The 26,955-nt window shown below is 31.4% G+C and overlaps 1 protein-coding gene across 5 annotated transcripts in view; it reads right to left on the reverse strand.

Moving 5' to 3' along the window:
- The window catches only part of LOC106458360, a 142,917-nt gene that overhangs the window by 102,315 nt on the left and 13,647 nt on the right, over positions 1 to 26,955 (reverse strand). For all 5 annotated transcript variants that reach the window (XM_022384553.1, XM_022384552.1, XM_022384549.1 and 2 more), the window contains exons 2-4: positions 15,344 to 15,527; positions 9,080 to 9,164; positions 7,229 to 7,365 (exon numbers count right to left, since the gene is read on the reverse strand). In XM_022384553.1, coding sequence (XP_022240261.1) covers positions 7,229 to 7,365; positions 9,080 to 9,164; positions 15,344 to 15,428 — 307 coding nt within the window. In that variant the 5' untranslated portion in view covers positions 15,429 to 15,527. The remainder of the gene's footprint in view (positions 1 to 7,228; positions 7,366 to 9,079; positions 9,165 to 15,343; positions 15,528 to 26,955) is intronic.

Consider the following 26,955-nt stretch of genomic DNA (forward strand, 5'->3'; position numbering starts at 1 on the left):
AAATGGAGCTCCCAGTTTGGACACCAATCTTGATTTCATTCTTTTAAGTCTCACGCTGAATCCTTTTTTGGCCTCACCCTTTTTCACAAATTAGATATTATGACTTTTTGTCAATACTCACCAACAAACCCCACCAAATAAGAAAAGAGACTCAATAGTAACCAACATTAGCTTTATAAAGGACTGCAACCCTATTATTCTTAACAGACGTTTACTTTACAGAACCAACCAGCTTCTTTAAAATATATGGCAATAGTTTTCCTCCCTAAAACGGTGTTAATAGTGTCCTTTATAGTAATGCTATGGAATTTAGATTAACAGTTTCTTGTCATCACCCACATGCAATTGGTACAGCTGTATCAAGCATCATTATTAATGCTAATTCCTTAAGCTAATATCATGACATTAAATGCTCTTTAATTAAGATTATTTCATAAAATTTATTAAATTTGTGCTGAAAAGTTGACAATGATAATCATCCATCCATAGAATACTTTTGAAAACTTGAGCTAGAAACTGCTTATCTAGTTTGCTTGGCCTAACAAATACTTGTGTACCTGTACATCCTTTCACCTTATAGTTTTGCTGCTCTAAATCAGCAGTCTTTAATGTGAATGACAAAAAACTGAATAACTTTGCACATGTAGCTTGTAAAAATCTATCAGTGTACCAAATTTGAAAAAAAAACCATACTCATACAAGCTGAGTATATTTTCTACCAAATAAAGTCAAATAAAGGAAGACACTCAATTACAATTGGAGATGTTATATCTCAGGTATTTCTTAACAGATTGCCTTAAATTTCGTATGTAAAGTAAGAGTCCAGTAGAGCACATCCACTGAAAATGTGTGATAGTTTGGATTACCACAGTCTGACCTGCAGAAGGTGGAAAATCGCTAAACTATCAATCTTGTTAATAACACAGTGTGTGTCCTGCAGGTTGTTTTTTTTGGCCACAAGACACACGATAGTGTCTTGACATGCAACATTTTATTGTACAATGTAGAATAATTTGAAGTGAGTCCCTTTGACACTTTTTATTGAAATGTCAAAATGTCAAAAATCACTCACTTTTGTAGTGGTCTTTTATTGCCTTCAAATAAAACGACAAAGAATAGTAGCACCCATTGCACTGACAATGAAAGATTTTTGCAAAGAATGCATTGTATTCAGTCTCCTTTGCTCAAAAACAAAATGCAATTATCATTATTGAAATAATGCATGGAATGACAAAAGACGGTTGTAAACAGCACATTAGTCAATCAAATCGCATACATATGCTATGATCCAAGGGATTGGGTTGACTGCACATTGTATATTTATTCCCCACTATTTTTAGGAAAATTACAGTTGAATTGTTTCAACAGGCATCTGCTAGAACAATGGCATTTCGCTATCTCATTGCTAACTCATTAAAATGTTGGTTATAATACTTTACACATGTGTGTGTGTATTATTTACAAACAAGTTCTTAAATTTCAGTTAATTTTCTTAAAACATAGAACAGTAAATAAAGTATAGAAAACAATGATCTCCTACTTACAAATTTTTTACTCGCTTGTCGTAATTTGTTAAGCCTTGTCAAATTTTGCATGTGAAGGATGTGAAACAAAATATTTTTTTTAGGTTTTATATATGCATTTTATAATAAAAAATAATAAATTACTATATCAATACCACAGAATTTCATTATAATCTGTCAATTTGGGTCTTAAAAAATGACAGCTCCATTATCCACTTTGATTGTACCATTAAAAGGAAAGTTTCCTGCATAAACACTTCAGAAAGGCTGAGAAAACCATGTGGGGTACATTCTGAGCTTTTGATTGGTTATACATACATCATACAGTGAAGTAAGTGTACGTAAGCAAGTCTTTCCAAAAATGGAAAAAATGGAAAGGGCCACCATGGTTGATTCAATAAATATAATAATATCTCAGAAAATAGAAAAAACTCCTATTTTCCATTCTAGCTTGTCAATGTTGCTAATTTGTGTTTAATTCATAAGAATCTATAAACTTTGTATTTGGACATCACAAACATCCAATTTGAGCCAAAGCTGCATTCAACATACCACGTGACAAAATTATACTTACGATTTATTTTTTATATTTACTTTTAAATTAAGAAATTACCTAATGTATAATACTAAAATTTGAATTATAATCTACAATTTGATACCAGACTTATTGACATACATTTGTAAAATAATAGTTCAATAAACTTTTGAATGCAAGTCTACAAACATGAAGACACCCTTTCACCCCTGACCATAGGAAAACTCCTCGAAATAAGGTTAATAGGGAAGCAAGTAATGTAAATGAATACCGTAGTATGACCTGTGTGATGCTATACTTGTAATCAAATAGGGAATTTATCTATGCATTGTCCTAAAAAAGTAAAATATGGAAATAGGGAACAAAAAGATGAAGGAAAGTGGTTATGAAACAAGAGCAGGGGTCAAATAAAGAGGTTTTAAATTCCTTGAAAGTAAAACCCTTCATAAATTATTTAACTACAACTGGAATAGATCTGCCGCACCTAACATTAAAAATTAAATGTGTGAAAGTATCAAGTCATAGATAGTGGGTAGAACTATTCAGTAATAAATGAACAATTATGGCAACTAGTCAGAAAAAATTACAAAACCCTTCGGTTAAAAACTTGAAGTGAAGGTAATGTGTTTTGCAGATGAAATGACTAACTGTCGACCACTAGGATACTTTGAAGCAAAAGTATTAGTAACAAATAGCATTGTAGAATAATGTTTTGTTGTTAAAGATCTGGCAGTATCTTGTCTCATTGAATTGAACTTTATTAAGCAAAACAAAGCTATCAAACTTTTCCACAAATGCTCTTGAATTAAATTTATGTTAGGCTTGACTCCAAAGCTGAAAAAGTACCAATGAAAGAAATAGTGTTCCCATTTGAAGAGTAATGACAGCAAACAATTAAAACAACTTGTACTGAAATATGCAGATATTTTTAACAGTAAGCCTGGCCTCAGATTTGTTGGAACACAGTATTGTAACCACTAGTGAAAAGCCAGTGTTTAGTAAACCTTTTTGCTATTCTCCCATTATATTACAAGTGCTACATGATCAAGTAGATGAAAGTAGATGGGTTAACAGAACCCTCCACTTCTTCTTGGGCTTCTCCAGTAGTTATTATCAAGAATAAAACTAATGTTTTTAGGTTCTGTATCGACTACAGAAAGTTAAATCAAGTCTCAGAATCTGACTGCTATCCAATGTCTCATATAAGTGATATTTTAAATGCTTTTTCAGGTGCAACTGTATCAGTATGTTAGATTTATCAAGTGAATACAGGCAAATACTTGTAAAAATGGACAATCAGTAGTAAAACTGCCTTTATAACACACAGTGAACTTTGTCAAATTTAAAGTGTTGCTTTTGGTCCGAAATATGCACCTTCCAGACTTTTGAGTAAGGCTTAAGCAGGAGCAATTGTTCTAACTCACATTTGAACAACACCTGAAAGACCATTAGTTGGTTTTCTACAAGCTTCATACAACTAATCTTACTGTAAAAATTTTAAAAAGTAAATTTTGCTAACCAGCAGTATTATATTTAGGATTTAAACTTACTTCTAAGGGAGTACTAACAAATGATAAAGTGAAAGCTGTTAATCCTCTCCCCATGTTTTGTTGCTAAAGATTTGGCAGTATCTTATCTCATTGGATTGAACTTTATTAAGCCAAAAAAAAAAAAGCTATCCTTTTTTTTTTTCATGTTATACCAATAAATATAGTACAAAAACTTAGCTAATAAGCCAAATTTCAATACTATACAAGTTTTAGGTTCTTACTTTTATAAGGCAATATAAAAAAAATCTATAATTTCCCCTGGTATGAGAATTGTGACATTTGCTGCCTAGGTATCCACTCTTTGCTAATTTATTTACTACCCCTCCAAGACTTACAAAATTTAATGTAAATTACTCATTGTAATATCATTGCTCAGGCAAAGCATATTTTTCATAGCCTTCAATCTTATCTGGTAACAGAGCCATGAAAAAGACAATCACTCTTGTCACATCCTCTCTTTCAGAAATTGCCAATAGTTCAATACTATATTATTTATAACCAATAGAAAGCCAAGATTTTCATCTATTAAATGACAATTATATTATGTTGTTTTGTGTAAAGAGAGTTGTCGATTTCACTTTCAGTTCAGGCTTGATTCCCACAGGAAACGCATCAACGAGCTTAGACAACTCGTTACAAAGCCAGAAAAATTGAGTTAGTTATGGGATTTTGTCTACTTTTTACAAATTATTATTCTTTGTTCTATGTTGCATTATTTAAATAAATAAAAAATTACTTAGTGCATTACAACCATTAGTTTAAAAAAGTATGGATAAGTGTCATCAACAGCAAAAAAAAAAAAAATGAAGACCCAAGTAAGTACTTTTCTTGTTTTTTCATTATTATAAAAGCAACTAAAATGTAAAAATAGGAAACTTGTGTTAGTTAAGGTTAGATTAGGTAAAATTAATAATAATAATAATAACAGAAATTTTTCATGAGGTATGCTCGCAAGTAGCTCGTGCATAATGTAATTTGATAATGTAACACCAAGTGATTTACAACTTATAATAACACGATTAGTAGTTAAACAGGGTTCAAAGGGCAAACAAGCAATAAAACTTAAGTATAAATACTGTTATGAATGTAAAGCTATTTAGGATAGATAAATGTAATTTCATATTACAATTCAAAGTCATTATAAAAAGAAAAAAAGAAAATTTAAATTCATTTCGATTTTTTTTGGTGGTTACAAGGTCAGTCGATTTAATCAACATTTTAAAAAGTTAAGGCAGAGAAAATAACAGAAAATATACAGTTTTACTGAGAAAAAACGTTTGAAATTTATTTAGGAGGTTTCAGAGATTACATAATTGAAATTTGAGATTTTTGAGACAAATAAAAGTATTTTTAATCATAACATGAAAATCACTTAGTACTGGGACTAATATATAAAAATACCAAATATATTCATGGACAAATCTTGAATAAAAAATACTTTATTAAAAATTTTTTATTTTGTGTACAAAAGACTTGTAATGTTTACTAAAAGTTTGCTAAATTTTGTGAATATACCAAGTATATTAAAAGATATAGTATGAAAACTATAATGAGTACAAAGTGGTTCCAAGGTTGGTCGATTTGACCAACTTCATTGTGAGAGAGTTAAAGACTTCCCAACTCCAAAGAACTGCAAGAAGTTAAGCACATTCTTGAATATACATGCCTGGTATAATCAGTTCATTCCACACTTTGCCACTATTGCTGAACCTATACATAAATTATGAAGGAAGTGTATAAGGTGTAAAGCTGAAGACTCACAAATATGAACTGTTTTTCCTGTAAAGGAATCAGAATGTCAGTATAAAGAGGGAGTTAAAAGAAATAATATAAAAAACTGGGAAATGTATACGAAGTGGTCAGTGTCGTGACTTCATTTTTTTTAAGGGGGAAGGAATGCAAGATAGTGAATTCTATTTTTATTTTGTTATGGTTTTGTTTACCATTCATTTATTATTCCTTCTATCATTTAGTTTAACTCCGAAATTTAAGTAACATTAGATCACTAACCTTCTAACTGATCACATTGATTTTGAGTATGTATGTATGTATGTAGTTTTTTTTATGAGAAGTTCCCCTAGTGGTAATGTACAGATATTACGAAAGCTACGACAGATTATGTAAAACTTATGGTCACAGTGCAATGTCATCCTGTGGTCTAACTACTTAATAAAAACCCTGCCCCGAGCTTCAACTAGTTAGTTCATGAGATGTAGCTGAAAAGTATTATTAATGATTATTACTCAATGTTGTTAGTGATTTTGTAGTTTTTAAATATGGAATATTGTTATTTTGGAATTAATTTTTTTCTTCATCTGGTTCTTTTTCCTGATTCCCTTACTTACTGAAATAATTATTAGCCTTGATATTCGCGTGATATTGTTCATTAACATTATATCAAGTCCTGATCAGGCACATATCTTACCTGTGGTTTGGTAGGTTATAAACTTTATATTTCAAATGTAAAATAAATTAGTCTGTGTTTCAACCTAAGCTGTAGCAGCTTTTGTGTTTTAAACCATTACAGTGTCGTGTAAACTAACTCATTAATCAAAATTATGAGGAAATTAATTGTCACAAAAAGAATCAACTAATCAAAATTAGGGTTTCTGATTATTACTATTTTTGATATTCCAATTATCTGAGTAATTGAAATATTGCCCCTGTCTTTGATATGGCAAAGATACTAACATTATATGTCACTGTCACTAAACCTGAACTGTTGCCTAGACTAGAGGGAAGGCAACAAGGATGGTGACACCCACTGCCAAATTATTTTTTTGCTTTTACATACCAGAAACACTGTACTAATTTATCAATTGAATGTCATCAATTAATGGGGCCCCATCAATTAATTGATTAGCAAACACCAGAAATTTCCCACCTCCATTCTAACTTTTGTCTCATTATTTTTTGTTTCACACATGTACTTATCTTTTCCTTTGCCGCTTGTGTTTTAGTTTTTAATAAAGCATTTATGTATTCATAAAGATAAATCAAAACCTAATTCACAAGTTAAGCATAACCAGCCAGGCTATGACAAGACCATCTAAATCAATGTCAAAACAATGACTTTTGTTAAAAAAAACAGTTTCTATGGGACACAGTATTGAGAAGAAATATTTTCTATTCTCTTAAGATACAAAATCTACAATAAATGCCTAAAATGTATCTTTACCAAACTGGCACTGAGCTTAGCTATGTAAAAGCATCATTCACAACATTATGAACATAATCTTCAAAAGAACATGGGTTCTAATCCTCATTTGGTGGAATATATGGAAATATAGATTTAGCTATTGTGTAAAGAGAAATATAGAAAGGAATTGTACACAACTTTCACCAACCTCCTAATATTTTGTAGGTTTGCCAACGTATTAACAATCTGTTAACACTTTTATTTTTAAAAAAAACTGTAGTTCAAAATCTGATAAATTGCATACATAATGGTGCATGTACTTTAGCAAAAAAAAAAAATCTTGTAAACTTGTAGATTTAGAAGACTAATTACATATAATAATTTCCTTTTTCGAGTTGAGACATTTTTCATCACTATTTTAAACAAAAATAGCTTTTAACTAGTTCAGAAACAATTTACAACATGAAACAAATCAGCTTACCTCTCAAAACATCAGTAATTAAGTTCAAATCATTGGTTAGTCGCCTAATCTGGTTGAAATTTGCTACAGTAGATATGGGAACAAACTGATCACTATCCATCTGAGAAAGGAGGTAGGAGTCACTGGCTAGGTTTTCTCTGAAGAAAAAAAACTTTGAAGTAGTTAGTCAGCAAGTAGGAATGTGGTTTGCCAATTAAAGGATATGTTAGAACAAGAGAATGCGAATATCATTTATGTTAGCAAATTAATTGATTATATCTCAATAGATCTTCTAACAATTAAAAATAGGTTTCTTTGTTTGTAGTTAATAACAAAGCTACACATTGGGCTATCTGTGCTGTACCCACTAAGAGTATAAAAACTCAAGAGCACATGAAAGTGTGAAATAAGGAATTAAGAAATGCTCTTTAATTAGAATAATTTCATAAAGTTTATTAAATTTGTGCTGAAAAGTTGGCAATGAATATTCAATAAAACCATTAAAAACTGCTAATCTAGTTTGCTTGGCCTAACCAATACTTATGTATATGCACATCCTTTCACCTTATAGTTTTGCTGCTCTAATTCAGCTGTCTTTAATACGACTGTCAAACACTAAAAACAGCCCACCTTTACTCTTAGGTGAATGTGCATAAAAATGTCAAATTTGAGTGGTTTTTGTTGAATAACTTTGCACATGTGGCTTATATTTACGTGGACTTTGCATTAATTTTTTTACAAATATAAAAGAAGCTGGACAACAACAGAAACCATTACAACATTATGAAATATAATTTTCTATGGCATTATTTCTTTCTGCAACTTTTCTCAACAGAATGGATCACCACACAATGCATAAGAAATCACTGAAAAGGTTACAGTTTTACTGTATTTAACCCTAAATTTGCAGCAAGCTAACCAAGCACAGCTTGATGATAAATCTGGAGTATGTAACATTTGAACATTTTTAGAACTTGGTAAACATATGCCAGAACTTTAGATGTAGATTAGGGCTTACATTCTGTGAAGATGAAATGTTAGTAATTTTTTTCACTGAGGAAGCTATTAACATTCTCTGCCCTTTGACCAATACTTTCCATTTTCTAGCTAAACATCTTTTGCTCTTTCTGTGCTATTTCCTGTTTTTAAGCATGGAAAATATAGAACAAAATGAAACATCAAAAGACAATTCTATTCCTCCTATTAGTTGCAACTGCAAAGTGAAAAGATGCTTCAAGTGCAATAAATGCAGTCGATGTGAATGTGACCATATAGGATATCCATATGTATATCTATTGAATAAAATTAAAGGAAGAAGGTAGCAAATAGTTTTAAAAAACAATACAAAGAAAACTAGAAGTTAAAACTATAATGCTTCTTCTCCGAAAGCATTATCTTCTGTTGGCTTGGATTTCAAAAATGAAAACAATCATTGTTCACTTTGCTAAAATATTTTGTAATGGTCATCTAGTGTACTTTAGTCTGTCACAGCTTTTATTCTCATCTGGTTATTGTTTTCACCGAAATATCTATTATCTAGCCAAGTTTACAATGAAATAAAAACAATTGACCCTTTTGAAACCAGTTTGGAAGATGTATCAAATCCAGTGAGAGTTTGTGGTTTTTGACTCTTTAGACAAAAGTAAATTTTACAACAATCAAAAGAGAAAAATCAATACCATTTGATTTCATATGGAAACTTTCCCACATTTTAGGGACTTTGGACTGATTAAGTTAAAAAATCAGAGTTAAAGAAAAGTCAAAATTCTGCAATAATTCTCAATAAATATTTTGTAAAAATAAAGAAAACATTTATACTAAAATATATATTATTTCTGTATGATAAAGTAGAAAACATTCTTTTTTACTTACCTTGAGAAATAAAATTCTAATTGTTGTTTAAGCATGGTCCTCAAAGAAGGAGCAGGAAAGGAATTATCCACTGTTTCATTTTCTCCTGCAATGTTAAATATTCCATTCAGGAAATTTTATGAATATAAAAAGAGAGAAAAATTTATTTCTAATCTTACTTAAGCTTCATGAAAATTTACAGATATTTAAAGAAACACTAACTACTAAAATTGTAAACTAAAGTAAAATAATAACTGATCATCGATTTAATAACAAAATTTAGTTACAGTTTAGCTGCAGTGATCAAATGAAAAATTAGAAGTTAAATTATGTATCTCAATAATACAAAAAAGACAAAAACTGAAATTATTCTAATTAGGTCATGAGTAACTTTTTTTCAGTTCAACACTAGTTCTAGACACAACAATTGCATTAAATTTTACATATTAGAACCACTCTGGAGACAAAACTTTAATTATAAATGGGCAAAAAAAAGTCCAAACTCTTAACACTCATTCAACACACTGTAGCAAAGCAAACAGTGTAGCTTGAAACAATACTTACCTAAAAAAAAAGAAAAAAAAGATACAGAACATAATCAAACAAAATGAAAAAAGAAGGCTCTACCAGCATGCTCATTAATTGTGAGGGATTCTGTCAAGGGGTTTCCAAAGTTTAAAAATGTGGAGTCCAATGTTAGATTCAAAGTCTAATTTTTTTCTTTTTGAAAGCCTACATTTTATTTTACAGACAGATCTGACTAGTTTAACTACACTAGTATTTAGCACTATAAACAATTAAGTTGTGTTTAGTGGCAAAAATATCAAATTATCAACTTTTTAGCTGCAGCATAGCGATTCATAGAATGGCTCAGAGTTTGTTTGTTTTTCAAGTAAAAACTTTTACCTCATAGCTCAGTCCTCTTTTGATCTATGTGATATCTAATTACAGTTTTGGACTCAGAAGATTTGGTCAAACCCTTTCCATTGATGTATTTGATCATGCACAAGGTCTCGTAGGTTAATTTACTCTCATCCTGTCTAAAATAATTTCAAGTGACATGGCTCTTGAGGATTCACTGTTGATTTATGTTTAATGCCTAGTGTTAATGTCTGTTAATTCTCCTCAGTTTTTGAATTAACTCCAGCTTTCCCATTTTAAACTATTTAATCACAATGTCTGACTGCTGTATATTTTTATTTTTTAAATGTTCTCCTGAACCTCTGTCAGCCCTGACTGATTTTCTGTTTGTAGAATGTATTTCTGTATAAATTGACAATTGTTGTTATTCATGAACAGTCTATTAAGTGAATAATTGTATAAACTCTCATAGAAATGTATCACAGACTACAAGTAAAGTGTCCATCAAAATTCAACAGCATTGATAAAACCTTGAAATTGTGTTTGCAATTGTTGTTTTCCTAGTTTTTGAACAATTGACTAGTTCTTATGTGCCTGTTGACAAAGAGCTTTTGCACACTGGTCAATTTAACTTCATATGTAAATCCCCTCTGAAAAAAGTAATAGGATCTTACCTGTATAAAAATGCACCTTACAACATTCTTAACCTATTGAATTTTTATAAGCTTTTTTATATGAGCTTTTGCATACAGGGGATTAACGAGAGTTTCTATGAAGAAACAAGGTATGACATCACCATTATATTTTCAATGCAACACTTTTTTTAATTTTAATTTTATCTTATTATAATTTTTGTAATAGGTAAGTGGGACTTAAAAGAAAAAAAAGGTTTAGTTTGTGCAATTCCTCAGGCTGAACTGATTAATTTGGTAACTCAAAGTTCAGCTGCATATAATTATCATACTATTCTTACATAACTCTTTCATTTATTTATTTATATATATATAATGTATTATATCTATGCACATCAACTCTTTCATTTATTTTTATGAACTCTTTTTCACAACCATTTACACAGAACCTAATCTTAAACATCATTAAAATGTTTTAATCTAATGCTCTTGTTTTCCCATATGTGATCTCATGAGATTACTTAGTTCAATTCGTTCAAACATCGCTTATAAATTAAGCCTAAGTTTAAATCAGTTGTAATCAGTTTTTGTATTACATTGTACCCTGACAAAGACATGGGTCAACATACTGGTATATTAAAGTATTACTTTTTTTCTAATGCTAGAAGTTTTCTTTTTTTACCATATATCAAATAATTAATTTAACATAGGCCTTCACACTTTAAATAAAAAAATTTATTTCTACATGTTCGTCATCTGGCATTTCTGTCCTGGGAACAAAAAGTGCACCATCATACTCCTAATTGGAAAAGTAATACTTCCTTTACTTTTTTTAGGCATTATGCTAGTGTGACAGTACTCTGGTGCAGTTGATTTTGGATACAACAGAGGGGAATTAATCTCATTATATTTGCATTTTAATCCCATTTTATTCACTGTTTCCAGAAGTATTTCCAAGACTGTAAATAATATAAAATAATGAACCAAGTTAATCAATAGATCTCCAAACTACACCAACCTAGCAAGTAAACCTCGACTAATTATTTTTTCCTCATAATTACTTCATAATCCAAAACAAGATAAAATTAAAAACAAAGAACACTAGTGATAACTCATTCACAAATAAAAAAATTTACAAAATAAGCTTCCAAGTGAATAATCATTAAATCACAAGATCAAGGAACAACTGTAGTCATGTGTCAGAATGATCTCTATCTTCAAAACATCTCAAATCAACTTAGTGACACTATTGTAAACACTACTTCCAAAAATATATCCTATCACAGATATCACCTGAAGAACTACACAAATACACCCATAATTGAACATGAAATCTTTCTACATAATGATAACCATCTCCAACACATCTTTAAAAAATCAAGAGACCTTGCTAAAAATAACAGAATGCAGATCCAACCATAATCAAACATTGATTTTACTTCTGTCGGAACATCATTCCTCCACACGATACCAAAACCATTGGCATAATTCCAAACAATTTCCATATTTTACAAAATAATGAAAAACATTTCCTGAAACCTGAATTTCTTATAACCATTACACATTAATTTCTTTCGTTACCTATTGATTTAATTTTACCTACTAATACCACAAATCAATATACTCAAGTATAAGTTGTATATCTACATACAGTGCATACAACAGTACATCCAAATGTGGACAATAGTATTCATAAACAGTGCTTGTGCACATAACAAGATAATATACATTTATGCAATGAATATCAGTAAGCTGCACATTTTCATGGCCTTACAATTACATACTGAAGATTGGTGCTTCATTAATATGTGGGTATGGGGTCAAATTCACAAAAACTTGTTTTCAAATTTATATTATCTTAAGTAAACATATTTTATACAACTTTTTTGCAACCTAATGCAATTTGAAAATTGTATAGAAATATTTCATATTTTGGATTATGCTACCTTCACCATATGTTTATCTGCTAATATTCCCTGTAATAAAATGCAGTTATTACTTACAAACCATAAAAACCAGTCTCCACTTCCAACTATTTTATAGGTAGGCCAACAGGTAATATTTGTAGAAAATACTGCAATTCACAGACATTTTAAAATTATAAAAAACTAGCAGTTTTGATGGTTTTTGTTTACAGTTCCTTATTTATACCCTTGGTTAATAGTTTACAAAACATTTTATTTATAATTGCATTAAATAAATACATTATTTAAATTACAATAAATAGCATTTCATCCACTACTGTGTCCATCATATCCATTTGACCTAATATTAGGTTAAATACCTCACTGGTACTGGATATAACATATAATGTGGTTGGCATATTATTATACAGTCTTCTCTTTCACTCAGAAGTTATATTAATAACCACACATCAATGAAAATAATCAGTTAAAACAGACAACATTTTGTTACATAAAGTAACTAAGACTTATAACTATAATCTAAGGTAGCTGACTGCAAATAGTGGAAAAAAGAAATATATCTTTCAACCTGACTAGCACCCTATGTGAAATGGGCTAAACAGGCAGGGCAACAACATGTATATGTATATTTACCAGTACATTAATCTTTTGGTGAATGAAAAATGTAAGTTACTTTCAAGAAATAGGAACTAAATATTAAACTGAATTTTAAGTTCTCAATTTTCTACATAATCTAAAATCTATATTAAATGTTATTAAGAAAAATATTGCTGTGGCACAGAAGATATTTTTGGGAATGACATACTGCATGAGGTTTAAGGATTCATAAAAATGAATGTTTTCTAACTTAAAGAAGTCTTTGTAAGATTGTACACATATATTAAGTTAGTTTCAGTTTGTACTGAAACATTTTAATAATCAAATGAAGTAGGAACCTTAGTGGTTTTAGATGATGTTGAAATAGGTCTAATACTTCTCAGATCAAATGATGTAGGAACCTTAGTGGTTTTAGATGATGTTGAAATAGGTCTAATACTTCTCAGATCAAATGATGTAGGAACCTTAGTGGTTTTAGATGATGTTGAAATAGGTCTAATACTTCTCAGATCAAATGAAGTAGGAACCTTAGTGATTTTAGATGATGTTGAAATAGGTCTAATATTTCTCAGATCAAATGAAGTAGGAACCTTAGTGATTTTAGATGATGTTGAAATAGGTCTAATATTTCTCAGATCAAATGAAGTAGGAACCTTAGTGGTTTTAGATGATGTTGAAATAGGTCTAATACTTCTCAGACCATACATGCATCTTATCTTTAGGGTTCTAGAATACATATTTTATGGAGAATTTAACATTCACTGTACAGTAAAACAATGAGAAGTGTCACCCTAAACATGTTTTCACAAATGGTCTTGAACCTGAAATGAGAGTATGAAATTTATAATATCAGCATTATTAATATAAAATATCTCTAATCGTCAAGTTTCTCATCACTCAAAATCTCAGTATCCATAATATGTGTGTTTCTTTAGAAGCTGACCTAAACTGTAATTCAAGCGAGATCCTGTTACTGCAAAAGAAGAAACTAAAGATTATTTTCACTGATTTAGTAAATTTTCACAGCTGTTTTCACCACAGACAATGAACTTCCTTAAAGTAAAATAACCATTACCCATGCTGCAATTCAGTTGTCAAGATGATCTAGTGCTGATTAATATTTAAAGGTAATGCTAGATCACAGAATTACTGAACATATGGTAATAACAGTCTGTTCATACCCTAGTGGTGATTCTAGAAGAGAACTTGTATGTGTAGCCTAATCAGCAGTGTAAGCCTAAGGCAGCAAAAAGCAAGAAAAGTTCAATTTTACTTTCAAAAGAATAGACCATCTCATGTTCACTTTACTTCCATTACTGAAAAGAATGCAGACAAAAAAACAAATATTAGAAATGTTCATTTACATTTTCCACTGTTCTCTGTGTACACATTTCAAACATATAAGAGAATGTTACATATTCATTAACTTTGAATGGTTACAATGGTTTCACAGCTGGTTATAATATGTAGTTTTCCACCTGCACAGTGTATGCCATCTAGTTACAATCTGTATAAGCAGGTAACAGATTCCAAAGATTGAAAAAATTTTGCTGGGGCTGCAAAATTCCTAAAGGAGGCCCTTTTGTGTATCTATTTCAGCACAAAAATCAGTGATGTCATGTCAGAAGTTAAATTTACCCAATGTTGTAAACTGCATACATGGTCAAGAATGTAAGTATTCTTTTTTTTAAGTTCTTATTAGAAGAATATATCTAGATCAGTCCTTACATTTTTGGAAGTATGCATTGCTACAATTCTTAAAGGGCAGCATGACAACCCTGATTAAAAGCAGCTATTTCATTTAGAATACATGTTCACAAATTCATGAAGAGCTCTGTTACAATTTGCAAACAGATTTGCAAACATAAGATCACCCATGCACACGAGTTCATAAATTCTTACAGCTTTTAGTGAATTATTGCATGGAGTGCAAGTAAAATTCGTGATATGGCATTACGAAACAAGTTACGAATTTTGGTCAGTTATTTCTAGACAACACTATATTTGGGGCAAAAATAAATTGCTTTAGAAAGGCTCATGTTGGCAACTACTTTAATCAGCACCAAGAAGCTCATGTTACTGGATGCAAACTGATACTGTATCCATATATAATAAGCAGATATAACCATAAAAATATTACAAATACACAGTTGTTTTTATGTGACATAAAGAGGGTATGTGAACTTAGCACAACTTGTGTAACCAGCTATCTATTTAATACATACATGTAAATACAAAACAGACCAAACACATAAATAAAATATACATACCTGACAAGTAATTATCTGTTGGAATGTAGGCTTCCATAATGTTTTGTGGTTGAACAGACTGAACAGGTGTACTGGAATCATTCATGGTAGTTACAGATGAGAACAAACTTGGTTCAAAACTGACTAGACATTTGATTGGGTTTCTCACAAGATGACTTTCTAAATCATTTTTGGCTAGGCAACACTGTTCAAAAGTCCATATTTATTTTTGTAAGAATAACTTAATACAAAAAAAATGTGCTGACAAATCCATAACAATTCCAAATGACTAGAACAAACTGAAAAAATATTATAGGAAGAATAAAATTCTGACAAAAAAAATATCACTAATAAAGCTTACAAAAACTTTGTTAGTAAAATAAACTTTTTCAGATTCGCACCCACAATACATCTAATAATCATCTGAACAATTATAGTTATTTCAATTACCAAAATACCTCTTGAACCCCTACAATCTAACATTCTGAAACATTGTTTAGCACTGATGACTCAGTAATGACATTTTCATCATACACTTATTAACAATCTTACAATCATACATGCATTTATTTTTCTTCAAAACCTATTTACACAGCTTGAATGCAAAACTTCTTTAGTAGTGCAACACATGACACTTACAAAGGTGTTGAAAGTGAAAGAAACGCATCCATCGTTTTCAGATTGTAAAAACCAAAAGCTATTCATCACTGGTCACCTATAATGGGTTTTTTTTTTTCTATGTTAATCAACACTGAAATTACATCTTGACAAGAAACTATCCAATATAAACAGCTAAGTGAGTGAATTTTAAACATTTGTTATTGTAGGTTTATTATAAATAAAAAAAATCTATGAGCAAAAAAATGTTTTTCTGTAATCGATCCATACTTGTTTTTACTTATATTAACAGTTACTCAAATTTCTTTTAACATATTATTATTGTGAATAGACTCTTCAAAAACAAACTTCCAATCTTCACACAATTTTTCAGATAATTTTTCTAGTGACCAGAAACAGTTGAACAAATATATATACATGTAAAGTTTTTGCTTCAAGTACTAGTTCATGAAACCTTAATTGATATTTACGGACATGATATGGTAAACTTATGTTAAAAAAATGACTTGAAATGTTGAAAAACTCATCCTAGCCATTTCTATAATTTTCATCATGTACATACTGCAGACAGTGAAGACACATAACATACCAAATCATTTCTAGTGTACTGAAACTGTTCTGTACTAGTTTTTCAAGCGTAGCCATATGCAAAGCATGAAACTTGGATGACATTTAGTAATCTGTATGGTTTATCTTGCAAATTTAAACCTTTTTAACATTTGCTAATTGTGAGAAAACTTAAGTACATGTAATAGTCCTTAAAATTGAACTTAACACAAATTTTAAGAATATTTTCATTGTATTTTTCACTATCATTTTCATAAACCAGCTGTATTTTAGCACACACACACAGGTTAAGTGAAACTGATTTTTTTATATGAATATTGTAAATTAACATCTTTATGTCAATTAGAATTGAGAGTAAATGAATACTTCAATGTTGACCCTCTTCAGCTTCTTTCTGCATCTTCCCATCTTTTTCTTTCTCCTTATGGTAAATTATATAGATTCTTTCCTGTGTTATCACTGAACTTAATATTTCAAATCAACAGAAAATGTTCACAAGAATAAGCAACCTCAAAATTATATACCCAACTAACATTGTATTATAAATCATTCTAGTAGAGGTAAGAGGACACATGAAAAATAGAATTAATGGAACATAAATTTTCAAATACAAGCACTAGTGCTAATAGAATTCAATTTTATTTGTAAAAACATTTTTCAAGTGTTCCTGTACTTGCTAAAATCCCCTCAATGGAAAAGAAGTATAAAAGTGAAGAGACTTTATCCATCTCTAACACAGAAAATGAGCCTCCTATACAGAGAGACTACTTAATTACATGTTACAAAATTACAAATCATTATGCTAACATTCATACTGGAATGCAAGGGCAAGGGGTCATACACTTAGTTCTATCCATAACAAACCTATCAGGTATGAAAAAGTACTTATTGAAACAACCAGAAAATGAACAAGAACAATAATGCCGACAGTGAAGACATGTACCATGCTAAATCATTTCTAATATTCTGAAAAGTATTCAATGCTAGTTTTTCAAACATCAGCCATTTGCACAGCAAAAGACAGTGGATTGAAAGCTGCACTAAACTATTTAATTGTTTTTAAGTGGACAGTTTTACTAGTTTTCTTAAAGGAAGGTCATAATAACATAACATTGTCTGCTCAAAGATGATTCAGGACAACTTGCAGTAAGTAAAGAATATGGTCCATATATTTTTAGTTAAAAAAATTGGAATATTCCGAAAAGAAATTGTCTGGAAACTCCCCTATTTTAACATGATTACCCATCACTCAATGATGTTATAATAATAATAATAAAATGTTACTGTGCACCCCATTTACTGTGGGGTTTGTGTTATTTACTGTGTGTCACAAGACCAGATATGCACAGAGGTATGTAACTACATACATATGTATATACAGACAAAGAATTGGAGTTACAATGTTAACATATCCAATAACAATTAAAATATGGCATTTGGAAAATGAAAAGTTTGCATACAAAGAACAAACACTAGAAATGTTCACTTACATTTTCCACTATTATATGTGTACACATTTCAAACACATCATAAGAGAGAATGTTACATGTCCATTAACGGGGTTACAATGGTACAATAACTGGTTGTAATATGTACAGTTTTCCAATTCACCAGAGGAGCACCATCAAAATAAAACAAGAACTGCAAAGTATATGCCATCTAGTTAAAGTAATAATATCTTATATGATATCAGAACCAACACAACTTTCGTGATGTGTTTCATTTGCAATGAACTGTAGTCTTAGAATAGTGCCCATGATGTCAGAGACAGTCTTCTAAATTGTTATCATAATGGGTAGTACTAGTTCCAGCCTCAGATACTGGCACTGAACCTCAACATTTCAGGTGGCAATAGGACTGTTGGAAACTGAAAAGGAGTTTATGTAGTGATGGGAAGTGAGAGAAATATTCTGTCATTAGTAATCTTATCTGTGCAAGAATGCAACCCTTGCTTATAAAGCCTGTCACAGGAGATTCATGCTGGGAAACATGAAGGTCCACATGCCTCTGCACCTAATTCAGCTCTTTAAAACTCTGATTGGAAGCAACAAATGGAGAAAAAAAGGAAGAAAGAGGACAACCTAGTCATCCTAACCTGAGAAACATCTGTTTCTATATAGAAAAGTGTATCATTATTTCAGCCAGAATTAGGTGCTATCACCAACACCATTACAATCAATGTGTGAATTCTGAAGTGCTTATAATAGTGACCATTTTTGTGAAACATTTGAGGCATTTGGCCAAATTATCAAATGCTTAAAAGATCAAAAATTTTAATTTCCATATGTGCCATATGTACATATAAGATGAAGAAAGAGCACACTTCATAGGAAGTACATAGTGGAAACTTCATGAAAAACAATTATCCAAATAAGGACATGAAAGGTGATGAGCAAATGTACAAGTTAATAAAATACATTCCAAGTGATAATATTAATGTTTCTAGCACAGAGAAAGGCACAAATGTTTATGATATGAGACACTAAACTAATAGAAATGCATTCTATAAAAAAATGAGTGGCAGAACTTTGATTGGAAGCAACAAGTGGAGAAATACATGTGAAAAGACTGGCGATGATGACATATGTTATTAACCAACTACATATTAGTATTGGTTCTGGTTTAGTAAAAAGCCATAATTAGACCAATAAAGTGAATTACCTTCTTGCAAACTCACTATGTTGTACTTGTTTGAAAGATGGATGGACACATGAAAGAGTATAAAATGTCATGTTTGTGGTCTAGAAAACAGTTCTCAGTTGCTGAACCAGATTCTGGTTCAACCCATACAATCTATTCCCTGATTAAAGATAGCTATACTTCAATGATTGGAAACATTTGCCACACAAACTGTGTGTGAGTATCTACTGCTATCCTTTCTAATCTAACAGCATAGTTAATAATTGATGTATTATGTGTGAGTGTAAGGTGATGTTAAAAAAAAACTCTTATAGATTTTGTAAAGCTCATAGAAGAGGTAACAGCAGTATTAAGAGATATTCTAGAAACATATCTAGTTATATCTAACTATGTCTGAAGTTAATTTACACATTAACGTAATCAATAATTTGATTATTATAGTATCTGAATTGACGAGTCTTGTTGAAGGTTTAATTAACAAGCAGTTGATCGAGTGAACTCAATGTTTTTAATGTAGATCTATTTCACAATGATTTTGATGCTGTGGATGTTGATAGATATCTGGATATAGTCCAAAAAAGTTTTATGTATCAACTAACTGCCAGTCTCCGAGTCAATTTTTTACTCCAAATGTAAATTTCCTCGAGTTGGTGGCTTGTATGCTTAGCCCACGACTACAAAACCTGGATTAAATAAACTCATTTGTAACTTGTGTGAAATCAAACCCAATCACTGTGCCTACCAGCTGGCTACCTGTTACAAGTTGGTGCAGTGCTCCAGGATTTTGGGATAATCAACGACAGGTTGGTTGGAATAAAGAAAGAAGTTGTTTTAATGAGTTAGTTTAAATATTAAGTACTGTAAGTAGACATGGCTACTGCCAGCATAAATACTAAAACAGAAAAGGGTGCATGGCCAAGATCCAAAAGAAGGGCTGGCGCAAACTTTGAGGCTGTAGTAGATCAACCCTCACCAGCAGGACCACACTGTGCTATGCACTTAAAAAGTGCTGTACCACTTTTTCATGGTAAATTTTATAAAGACAGTTTTATAGATGCAGTAAATGAAGCAACTAGAATTTTGGGGTGGACTAACAGCCAAAAAGCTGATATACTCATTAAAAACAACAAGAGAGGCAAAATGATACATCCAAGCTTATGATGAACTAAGAGAAACAACTGCTGATTTTCAGTACGTAGCACATGGACTAGTAAAAAAGTATACAACAAGCGAGAGATGCCAACACAATAGTGACACAAACACAGCTTAACTCAGAGAGAAGAATCAGTTAGGGTATTTGAGCATAAATTACAGGAGTTAGGTAATAGGTTGCATAGAGCATATAGAAACCCTAAAGAATGAATGATAAAAGATACTCTTAAGTCAGACTATGAGTGAGGCACAATTAGTAATGTAACTAAAAGAAATGTAAATGAACCAAACATGCTGACCCAACTACTCTGCCATGAAAAAACAGACCTACAGACCACAGCATTCAGCTATAAATACATTTAGTGGAAAAACAAATACTGGAACAACTTGGAGAAACAACACTCAGAGTAAGCCCGACAACTTGAAATGCTTTAACTGTGGTAAATTAGAGCATGTGGTGAAGAACTCTTATCAGAGAAGAAATGAACAGATAGTATGTTTTGTGGACTGAAAGGCCACGTGGCTAGAAGCTGAAAATTTCAGAGGACGGTTTAAGAAAAACAATGAAAAATTAACAGTTAAAAAATCAAAAAATGTAATTCCAGCTGGAATTATGGAGCAAAATTGGAAGTGGTTCTAGCAGTTTTAAATAGGAGATTGAGTGTTAGTTGTGTTGACAAAGTTTCACCAGTAGTTATCGTAGAAATAGAGGATACAAAATATTGGTTGTTGGTTAATACAGGAGCTCAATCTTCTCTGCTAAGTGCAGAACTACCAAATAAAAATACGACATTATTAACTAATGCTTGGAAGGAAGCGTCTAAAAGTGTTTTAACTTTCATAATGGAACATAGTGTTAAAAAATTAGGCAAATATAGTATTTAGTTAAAAGTGGGAGATTTAGAGCTAGAACATTCATTTTATATCTGAGCAGATAGGTTTTAAAACAGATGGTATTTCAGGAAAAAACTTCTTACATGAATATAACACTGAAATATCTTGTACCAGATGTAAGCTATGAATAGAAAAAGAGATCTTAAGTTTCAACAGATTCACACCTTCAGATTTAAGTGCAAAAGTGGAGACAAACAATACCTTCTCATTGACTAAAGCTAATAGTCAGATGCTAAAGGCAAAACACTAATGCACTGATACTCCTAAGCATAGTGATACATGACAAAATCAGCATGGTTGGGATACAAAGTGTTCAACAAGGAATCTAGCTAGAGGAAATAAAGAGAGAAGCCCTAAGCCTAGCAAGAGTACTAGTAGTAGTGGTAGTAATGTGAATGTAAGAAATGAGAGTAGTGGTAAGGTGAGACAAGATAAGGTACAAAAAGAAAATAGTAATTCAGACCCCTCAGATGACTACATTTGTGCTTAAAATAACTAACAGAGCATATCAACAGAAGAGTTTAATAGAATGAGTACCTGTAAGATTAGTTAAAGTAACTGAAGTACCTACAAGAAGCCAATTGTCAAAGCTAAAGTAGAGGACTTTAAGCAAAATGAAGAAGTGTTAATTGAACCTATAGAAGTAAGTTTATATAGTTGCTTGTATTAGTAAAGTGTCCAAGAGAGACAAAGTGCTTATTAAAGTGTTAAATTTAAATATGGAAAAAGTAATACTACCTACGCATATAGTAGTAGTAGGTAAAGCTAGCTGTAGAGAGAAAATAGCTGCAGTGGGACAGCATAATGTAGATAGTAATAAGAAATGAGCACAACAAAGCAAGGTAGATTGGAATTCTATCTCATAAGATGTAGAAAAGAAGTATAAACAAAGGATAATAAAGTTACTTGAGGATTACAGAGACATTTGTAGGAGAAGGTGGTCCTAATGGATATACAAATAAAGTTAAGCATAGAATAGTGCAAAATGATAGCAAGCCCATAACACAGAGACCCAATAGAATGCCAGAGAAGCACAGGGTAGAATTAAAAAAAGTGTATGGAAGAGATGCTTGAACAGGAAATAGAGGATAGTAGTAGTCCATATGCATCTCCCATTGTACTAGTTCCTAAAAAGGATTGTAGTGTATGGTTCTGTGTAGAGTTTAGAAAATTGAACAATATTACTGTTAAAGACATGTACCCATTACCTAATATCTAGGAAATGTTTAATAGGTTAGGTAAAAGTAAGTACTTTTCATCTATGGACTTCCAAAGTGGATATTGTCAAGTAGAGATAGAGAAAAAAAGCTAAAACTGCATTTGTACTATTTATGGATGTTGATAGCTATCTGGATATATTCCAATAAAGTTTTATATGTCAATTGACCACCAGTATCCAAGTCAATTCTTTATTTCAAATATAAATTTCCTTGATTTGATAGCTTGTGTTCTTAACCCACAACTGCAAAACCTGTATTAGATAAATTCAGTTGTAACTTGTGTGAAGCCAAACTCAACAACTACACCTACCAGCCACGTGTTGCATTTGATTTGTAAGCAAATATGTGCAAAACACACAAGAAAGCTTAAGCCATTGACTTTGACAGTCACTGTAGTCTTCCTTTCTGGTCACTAGAATCTGGTGTCATAAGGAATCAGTTTGGCTAACTTATAAGCTATGCTGCAGACAGGTATATTTGTAAAAAACTCGGTCACCTACAGCATGCAAGTCTGTCATTTTTACACACAAAGATGCAGACAGGTATGCAAGTTCTGATTCTTGATAGTACTTTTGAGATATAGTGTTTGAGCATCAGCAATATAGCTATTTGGATTGCATGTCAAGCACTTCTGTGAAGATGTCTGCCATATCACCATTGTCTGGATCAAATACGTCTAGACAGCCGATTACAGTAGAGTAAACAAGCCATTTGAGAAGCATACACTAGCAATAGGAAATTGCAGGAATTGCAGTTGATGGCATACACACACACACACACACACACACACATGTATACATACATACACACACATAACATTGGCATTTAAACCTTGAAAGGCTGATACATTCTTCAGGGTCTGGGACCACATGCTGATGGGTGCAACAATGATGTTTCAATTTTGGATAGTCAGAAGGTTGTGGGATTAGCAAGTTGTTCAAATTTAGAGATAAAAGTTACTTCACAAATTCATGTCTATTTCTCAGATCCTAGAGATAAGTGGTTATGTATACACAGCAGTTTGAATAAGGAGTTTCTTTGAAAACATATTCTGAAGGTAATGTTCTCTGTAAAACGATTATTGCACTGTTGCACACATCTAGTGATATGCAGCTTAAAACAGGAAGAGATGTTTTCATAAAATGAATGCTATGAGTAAAAATTAATGATAGCTTGCCAGATTTCCAATAACACCATGAATATTGGATAAACTGTGGGACATCACCTTAGAAATTTACCAACTAAAATAACTTGTATACTGCAGAGCACCTCTCTCCAGATGTGAAATATAAATTTCTGTAGCATATTGCCAATGAAGGTTTCTTGTATGAGAGATATTTAGGGTCACATACATACACTCATTATTTGTGTCATATGCTAAGCAACCAATAGCATCCTGGTACTGCATGAGTTAATCAGGATAAGGATGGCTGAATATTGTGCTCACAGTCTCTGTCTTGCAATATTTGAAACACCGAACCTAGTGACCTGTGCTGTATCAGATGGAGTCATGTCCTTGATAGTAATTATAATGATAGGTGGGATTCAGATGACCAACAAGATCCAGATGGTTAAGCAATTCACCTGATGATTGTGATCATTAACTCAAGCCATTACAGCTAGTCTCATTCACCATCTTCAAAGACACATTCAGTATGTACAGAGGCAGAAAAACTACCTTTATTGCATTATTTATGCATCATCAGAAACTCAACAGAACAATACCTATGCTCCTTCCAATACAAATTCCAAACCTAACAGAAAAAAAAACTGCCCAACTTTATAAAAATTCATTGTTTCATTATACTGACAAGTACAAAAGAAAATTTCCATAAATTTCTTTCACTATTACCTGGAATTCAACTTAGAAAATTAATGAAGCATTTTTGCAGCTTCAGAAGGCACAGACCCTTATTATGGTATCAAGGAAAAGGGTAACTGCAAAAACAAACTTACAGCATTCCATTAAAACCCAAATTTTTCTTTCCAAGAATGTTTTCATTCTACAAAACTATTTTCCCCAGTATAACCTCAATCTTTGTTTCTAAAGAAATCAGTAAAGCTATGGAAAACTTATATCAAATACTCTAGTTAGTATAGTCTACATTTTCCAGATCTGGTTTTAAGTCTCTTTCTCCAAACAAGTATATCAGAAACAGTAATTTTCCTGGAATAGCACTGTTAAACCCAAAGCTGAGGTTCCTGTTTACCATAGGCAGGGATGTGGAATTTATACCACCAAATGCCTAGGACAACAATGATTAGGTTAGGTTTCATTTTTTACCACAATAAATGAATAGTGTGGGGTGGTATCCTGATAAGCTTTAGATAGCTAATAGATGTCAGCCAAATTAGCTACTGATTCTGAAATTTTAGTAGCCAAAATGCAAAAGATAGTTTCCCTGTTGGCTACTAATATTTTGCCAACTTTCAGTTTTTAAACCATAACTTTTAATAAAATATTTTTTCTAGTATTGAGTAGCCATCAGCAGTGAGGTACTGTAAAATCTGTTGAGCCAGGCACTCATGGCCTAGATACACCAGTTCCATCCAAATCTAGAATCTTTTAACTTTCATGAAGTAATCAAATTAAAAAGAGTTACATGTAATTAAAATGAGTTTTGATACTCAAAAACAGTTGGAATGAAAACATTAAAAAGACTTAGACACACTGTTGTGGACTATATTTTTATTATTTTAATGTTTTGTTCACTAGAGAAAGTTTTTCTTATATGATGTAATTATTGTGTGAAATCTAGAAAGGCCAGGAAAGTTTAAGCCTATGGGAAATCTCAAAGCTTTCTATCGTATACAGAAAACTAGTACAATATAAAAATGCCAGACTAAGCAAGTTAAATTAATTAATCAATTCAATGTCAGTTAGAGTTATATAGTGAGTTAGTGAGTCTATTTATCAGTTAGTCTGTATGTTTATTGAAAATCAATTAGTGAATAATCTCTGCAAATAAATGATTTAATTGAAGTTAGGCCTACAAGTGAATGTAGCCCATACAAAACATAAATGAAGAAATAATGTGATAAGCAGATTGGATTGCACATTATTTTTTACCAAACAATCCTAAAGAAGCAGCCCAATGACAGAAGATGTTATAACATAAGATATAGCCATATTTATTAACATTTAATAGGATAAATAATTAGTTAAGACATTTTACACAGTTCTCACTACTAGCAGTTCCAAATTTGCTGGTGTAAAAAAATATTTGACAATCATTTGTTATTGCCTTCAAAAGTTAAGATTTAACATGGAGTTTTAGAAAAACGTAAATAGCGAGTTTAAAATTTATCTTTCTTCAGGGTGGGTGTGCAAGGACAGCCTTGAAAGACAAATTAACCCTTTGTCACCCATACATTATGTAATGGAATGTTGTCCAATTAAACACAATAAGGCATTTGTGGGACATATTGATTCATCCAGTTGAGAAACTTAAGACAGATGAGTCTAGCAGCTTTTGCACTATCTGATTTTTGTTCACAAGACTACAGTTGTGTTTTTTCAAGCCTTAAACACTTTGACGATTGGTGAATCAAGTTAAACAAAAACCCTCCTAACAGAATTTCATAAATTATGTTGAAAGGCTTAAGTCACTGGGATAGTAGTGCTACTCTGACATCACACATCCTGCATTCTTGAACTGCTTATGCTATTGCTCTACTACATTGTTCTGTAGTGACCTCACACGACAGACTTGCTGAAATGGGTGTTGCACAAGAACACCACACTTGAATTCTACTTACCTCAAAATGGTCTGTGCTTTTTTCTTGAACTGTTACTATTTGGGCACTATCTGCTAACAAAATCTTGAATCATTTTATATGCCAAAACTCATGAAAATGGAAGACATTAGGATTTTTAAAGCAATATGCAGTTTATCACGTACTCTTCCTTTGTTAAAGTGTACAACTATTAGTAAAATATCCTGTACAGTCATTCTGGATGTTAATCAGCCACTGATAAAAAAAAAAAACAGCATAGTATCAGTTACTGATAAAATTCTAATAATTCACTGATTTTACTGCATATTTATATTTTTGCTAAAGTTTATGTTGTATCACAGGTAGTATTATGCACTATTACAATAGTACTTATTAATTTTATTGAATAGATTCAGATTAGGAACTAAGCATACAGGCTTGGTCATTTTGGTGAGTGTAATGCTGTTTATTTCTATGCAGTTTGATATAGTTATCTATACAGTTACATATCATTCAATAACAACAATGGACCTGTTAGTACATCTAGGCTATCCCATACACTAAACTTTAAAATGAAAATAAATCACTCAAAACCAGCCCTTATAATTCAAATGTTTATCAAGTCTTCCCTTAACCAGATGACTACCGGCTACTAACTTTCTAAGTTGGCAATGCAAGTGTGAGGGCAAAATCATTTGTGAATTGAAAAAAATGATAGAGAACTTATCTTTTAATGGATTTCTGATTTTATTTTTATAAATAGTAGCATAACATTCAATTATTTGTACAAAATTGTATTATTTAATAAAGTTTAAAGAGGAATTT

Source organism: Limulus polyphemus, unplaced genomic scaffold, assembly GCF_000517525.1.
Source record: "Limulus polyphemus unplaced genomic scaffold, Limulus_polyphemus-2.1.2 Scaffold451, whole genome shotgun sequence".
Taxonomy (NCBI): Eukaryota; Metazoa; Arthropoda; class Merostomata; order Xiphosura; family Limulidae; genus Limulus; species Limulus polyphemus.